We start from the raw sequence: 6160 nt of genomic DNA on the forward strand, positions 1-6160 counted from the left end.
CACCTGAATGAAAAGCACATCGTGCATTCGCATTGTAATTCGGAGATTGTGTGTCCGGAGCATTCGGAGCATCTCTCAAAGTAATCTTCTCAATCTTGAGCAAATGTTGCAGCACCTGAGCATAGGTCATAGGAATCGGATCAATCTTTCTGTGAGGCCTAGTCCTGGGAGGATAGCGATCATTACTGGAACGCTGTCCCTGCTGATGTTGTTGTTGTGGTACTGGGATCATGACAGCATTAACCTGTGAATTGCTTCTCCCTGAACCCCTTCTTCCATATATGGCATCAGCATTTCCTTCTTTCCTTCTGGCATAACCTTCAGCTTGCTTCTTACCACCAGTGGAGTTAGAAGAAGCTCCCAACTGAATTTTCCCCATCTTGAGGCCCATCTCAACTCGTTCACCATATCTCACCATTTCAGAAAAGTTTGCTGAAGCACTACAAGCCAAGTAATAGTGTCCAGACAAAGTACTGGTAAACATGTCAATCATCTCACGTTCCGTCATAGGTGGCTGAACTCTTGCGGCTAACTCACGCCATTTCTGAGCGTACTCTTTGAAAGATTCTTTAGACCCCTGAACCAAACTCTGCAACTGGGTCCTGTTGGGTGCCATATCAACATTGTACTGATAGTGCTTAATGAAAGCCTCCACAAGATCTCTCCAAGAATGGATATGAGTGCGCTCGAGTTGAACATACCATTCCAAAGAAGCCCCAGCCAAGCTATCCTGGAAGAAATGCATTAGAAAACCCTCATCCTCTGAATAAACTGACATCTTGCGATAGTATGCTTTGACATGAGTCATGGGACAAGTCGCCCCATTGTATTTGTCAAAAGATGGAACTTTGAATTTCGGTGGAATCCTCACACCAGGAACCAGCCCCAAGTCATTGATATCCATGCCTAACACCCCTTTGCCTTCAACAGCCCTGAGACGTTCTTCAATCAGACGATACCTTTCAACCTCATCATGCGCACCTTCAGCACTATGCCTCGATACCTGATCAAAGTTTTCAACATTGAAATCCAAATTACCACGGTTCTGATTATCTCTCCTTCCCAACAGACGAGACGGAGGTGGAGGTGGAAACCCGTGATGCTGATTGAAAGGATTATAGTGCCCTCCCACGTGATCAAACTCATTCGGATCATGGTGATCGTCAATCCTGCCAGACACATCGTCGAACAGCCTCGAATGTCCTCCATTCTCAACCCTTCTAGAATTCTCGACGAGAACTCGCAAGTCATCCTGCCCCTTGGTCACATTAGTCAATGCTTCCATAAACTGCGCCATCTGCGCATTCATCTGCTCTGTCAATTGAGCTCTCATCTCAGCCATTTGTTCCTGAATCTGTTCCATCTGTCTTCTCTGATTGCTCCTAGTCGGATACGGGTGATTAGCCGTCTTAGAACTCCTTCTGGTAACAAAACAGCGAGACATAAGATATAAGACCTGCAAAACCTGCAAATATATGACATGTATGATATATGAATGATATGCATGAGATGTTTGTCAATTTTCAGGTATCCAAGAGTTCATCCCACTTTCAGATAGGACGTAGCAACCCTGATACCGAATATATTTGAATAACAATCCATACACGAGAATAATTTAGCAAACTGAGCATACTTCATTCAAACATAATTGCAAATTTGAGTTCATACAAACAGACACATAACCGCATCACAAAGTGCTCTTAAGGTATACAAAAGAAATCCAGCATAACAAAATGCGACCCCATCCAACAATCCTGGACATGGGCGACAAATATCAAGCATAAACATCAAATCCACCATCATGGATCAAACAAATCTACCCCACAGTGATACTAGGATCGCCTGGCAACAGAATGAACTTCTCCATCTCCTCTCCGTTGGGCTCGGAGTCTTCTTAGTTCTTCTTCAAGCCGAGCAGTCTTAGCCTTCTCTTCTGCTAGCTGTTTATCTGAATCCCGTTTCTGCCTCTTGAGACTACTCTCTGATCTCTGTAACTGTAGACACTCTTACTGCTTCTGATACAAATCTTCCTCTAGCAACTCATAGGGACGCCTCCGGGCACTGGCTTGACTTGAACTTGCGCCTTCGACTTGCTTGAGCTGGTGCATCAACCTCATCTTTGCATCTCTCTCTTCAAAGAACTTCAAATTGGTCTCTTGCTCTCTTTCATGCAACCTGTAGTTGGTAACCAGAGCATCCTTGTAAAGTTCTGTTGGCACAAATTCAGATAGAATCAAAGGAGGTTGCTTTTGAAGTGGTGCAACCCTGTCATATGGCAGCAACAAGTTTCCAACCCGTTTCACAATCCATTCAACATACGGTGTCAAAGCAAGTGATTCCTTCTTCCCTAAATGGGCTCCATTATGCTTACGGATCTTCTTCCAAGCCACAATTATCTCCTTCAACTTTTCTGGATCCGACCCCTTCTCAAAATAGACTGTCTCCGCTATCAAGTGATCTGCCGGCTTGTCTTTCAACGTATACCCCAACTGACGCAAGGATACCACGGGATTGTAATTGATGCAACCTCTGGTACCAACCAAAGGAACATTATCAAACTTACCGCATCCAACAATCACTTCAGAAACGTTAATTCGATACTTTGGCCACTGGATGTCATAAGAGGTAAGTGACATAATCCTGTGGGTCCACTTAAGTGTCTCCCTTGTCTTCACAAAAGGTCCTTTGCTGGGCAACAAAGAGAGGAACCAGATGAACAACAATTGAAGGCAACAAGTGATAGCACCGCCACGTTTCTCATATCGGGAATGAACGGCATAGTAAGTATCAGCCAACAAAGTAGGAATAGGATTCTTTCCCATGAAGATGTGTACCGCGGCCGAGTCTACAAAATTGGGAACATTCGGGAACATCACAATCCCGTAAATAGCCACAGCAAGCAATGCATTGTACGCGTTCCAATTCTTTTTCTCAAATTCCTCTTTAGCTTTTCTCACCAAGAACTTCAAAGAGAACCCCGAGACACCTCCATTCGACTTCCAATTATCAGATACTTCTTTTATGCTCAAATAAAGAGCAGCAGTGATCAACTTGAAATTCACTTCTTTTGGAACGTCGATGAATGGCACTTCGCCTTTTACCTTGAGATTAAGAATGATAGAGTATTCTTCCAATGTCGGAGCCAACTGGTAATCCTGGAACGTGAAACACCTCATTTCGGGATCATAGAATTGCATCAAAGTTTGCAAAACAGGCGTCTCAACCACGGTTTCCAACAAAGTCAACATATTCCCATAATTATCCGTGAAACTCTTCAAGCAAAAAGCGGTCATTAACGAACTCAAACCCTCTAAGGCGGTCAACGGCTCTCGAAAAAAGCTGTAGGTGTGCGTATGTCTCTTTGCCTCCTTGACAGTATCAATGGGAGTGTCCATCTTTAGCTCGAGTGAACTCCTGAATATCCCTGAAAAACATGACATGCAAATGCTTATTATACATATCTTTTTTTTTTTTTTGCGTTTCTTTTGGAAATAAATATGCTATGATGCAAAGTGGTGGGACTTGTTGCCGCCCACCAGGCATTCTGGACTGCCGGTAACACACATAGTATAGAGCCAAAGGTTCGGCCCCCAAATGTTATACCACACGGAATATAGAATGTCAATCCACAGAACCAAAGCCCATAGTCAATAACACACTTGGAATAGAACACAGACTACCACTCGAACAAGAACCATAGTACCCCACGAACAAGGACCATAGTACACTCGAACAAGAACAGCGGTAACCCACGAACGAGAACAGCGGTAACCCACGAACAAGAACAGCGGTACCCACGAACGAGAACAGCGGTCACCAACAATGTACCTGTTAATATGATCATTGATTCCCGCCCCACTCACGGGTAAAATCTAGGCCAAGGTAAGGTCATGAAACGCAGTATACGGTCCGCCCGAAGGTAAGCATCATCACAGCGCGGAAGCGGGTGATGATAATACCTCCGTTTGAAACCACTACTCTGCTCGTGGTCACATAATCCATCCCGAGACGTACACCTCGAGACAAACCATGCTCCCACTCTATCCTAGGGTTCCTATGGTTCACACATAGCCGGGGTATTGGGCCTTTTACCTCTTGAAACACCCACCCAACAGACAGAGATCCAGACAGTCCAGAATATGATGCAGAAAAGTAAAAGCGCACATAGAATGCAATGCAAACAGAAAAATATGCAAAGCAGTAAAAACACCCAAAGATAAACACACAAGCGCTAGGATCGACTCGCTAGGTCCGGACCAGCAACAGGTCGAGACGTCCCCAGCAGAGTCGCCAGCTGTCGCTACCGCGAAAATTAACAGAGTCGCCACTAACATATTTATCCTGAAAAGGAAGGGAATGCCAGCAAACCACAAAACAAAACAACGGTCTCACGACCAGAGAAAAAGGGTAAGGGAGTCGGTTACGCGAGGGGAAGGTGTTAGCACCCCACGCGCCCATCGTACTCGATGGTATCCACGCTTGTGTCTAAACCTATGGGTGTGTAAGCAAAATGCGCTAATCTGGACTAAAATGAATGCAGAATGTAGGGAAAAGAAAGGATTATGCTCGCACGGGCCCTACCCCGCTGCCTACGTATCTGTTTTGCAGAATCAGAGCTACCGTAGCTCGGCTAACTAATTTCTGTTTGTTTTGTGTTTTTTAGGTGAACGAGTTACATTCACACTCCACTGCTCGACCTTTGGAGACTTATGCTGGGAATGGAGCGGAAATAACAAGCTCTTAAGAAAAGAAAATCAAAGAGTGTGGTTTGTGTTTTAAAGAATGCATGAGGAAAGCCTAAGCTAAGGGGGAAAGCTTGCTACCTAATGTTATCATACAAAGGGTACAAGTCTAAGCTAAGCTAACAACCTACGGGGAAAAAGGGGAAGCACACAATAATATCACACAAACGAGCATCCGCTCGTAAAGCAAACAAACCAACGGTACTGACCGAGTGGTAGAAAAGCGGTCCCGCCATAGCCAAGGGGAGCAGCTCAACCCAAGTCAACCAAGCATTAGACCTCGTGAAAATGATCGGGCCATAGACAAGAGGGCGGACCCCTCTCAGCAACCAAGCCGTCACGGATCGTAAAGGAAAACGGTGCGTGCGTACACCGAGCATCAACGTCGAGTGACGTGAGCTATAGGAAAGGCGGGGGTCCGACTACATGAACCCTTTTCCTGACATACTCGATAACAAGATCTTTTGCACGTTCGGAAGCGAGCAACGCGAGGCGTGCGCATACCAAACAGACTCGATGAGACTAGGCGGGGGTTGATTACGAACCCTTGACCGCATGCCTTCCATGAGGACTTAACGGAGTGCCATATAGGACTTATTACACCGTGACTCCCTGCCGCAAAGCACAAAAGTAAACACACCAACAAAAACAGAGCCTCTCTCGAGGGCTTGGCCAGATGCATGTCTAGGTCCTACTTCTCATGTTAAAGGATGATGCGAGAAAGCGATAAAGTGCGAGAAAAGTAAAATGAAACGGAATCAATACCAAACGGATGATGATCCGTAAACTAAAGCGAAGAGAGCGAGTAAACTAGGATCCCGCGAGCGAGCTAGCAAAAGCAACCGCAAACATGTCAGCACTCCGATTAAACTCCGCATAAGCAATCAAGAGTCGGCGCGATGAAAGTAAATCACGCGCCAACGTGTGCATCGGGCACAACGAATACCATACACCTGCAAGGGAAACAGAAATCCGGACAAGCAAGTATAATGATAAAGGATGCGTGTAGAAACGCAAATCAGAGAGAGGATAAATGTCGTGTCCCGCAAATAAAGCGGAACACGAGAGCGGGCATCGACCAGAGCCTCCATGTTGCCTTGCATACTAGCACACACGTTAGAGATAACAAGACACCGCAATCGGAATTGCGTTATTGAATTATAAGGTGAATCGGAAATGGATAACGGAATAGAAAGTGAAAACATAACAAAAGTGAATAAGAAACATGAGATAGTATTCAAAAACAAATCAAATATGTACACTAAAACTACGGAAGCCCACACAAGTATTTACATGCACAACGGTACACCGAAACGGCAAAACCGGATAAAAATGATAAAAAACTAAACTTGTCGGAATTAAACCAAAATTTTATGGTAAGCTAGAAACGTGCCAAAGAACTCAAATATGCGGTCGGA

The 6160-nt window shown here is 45.0% G+C and overlaps 1 protein-coding gene across 1 annotated transcript; it reads right to left on the reverse strand.

Moving 5' to 3' along the window:
* Nucleotides 1-1590: 1590 nt before the first annotated feature.
* LOC131606094 (uncharacterized) lies at nt 1591-5914 on the reverse strand. Its single transcript, XM_058878374.1, has 2 exons — nt 5508-5914; nt 1591-3424 (listed from the first exon to the last, which is right to left on the reverse strand). The coding sequence occupies exon 2, from the start codon at nt 3393-3395 to the stop codon at nt 2007-2009; it is 1389 nt and encodes a 462-aa protein (XP_058734357.1). The 5' UTR covers nt 3396-3424; nt 5508-5914; the 3' UTR covers nt 1591-2006.
* Between the last annotated feature and the right edge of the window lie 246 nt (nt 5915-6160).

Source organism: Vicia villosa, linkage group LG5 (genome assembly GCF_029867415.1).
Source record: "Vicia villosa cultivar HV-30 ecotype Madison, WI linkage group LG5, Vvil1.0, whole genome shotgun sequence".
Taxonomy (NCBI): domain Eukaryota; kingdom Viridiplantae; phylum Streptophyta; class Magnoliopsida; order Fabales; family Fabaceae; genus Vicia; species Vicia villosa.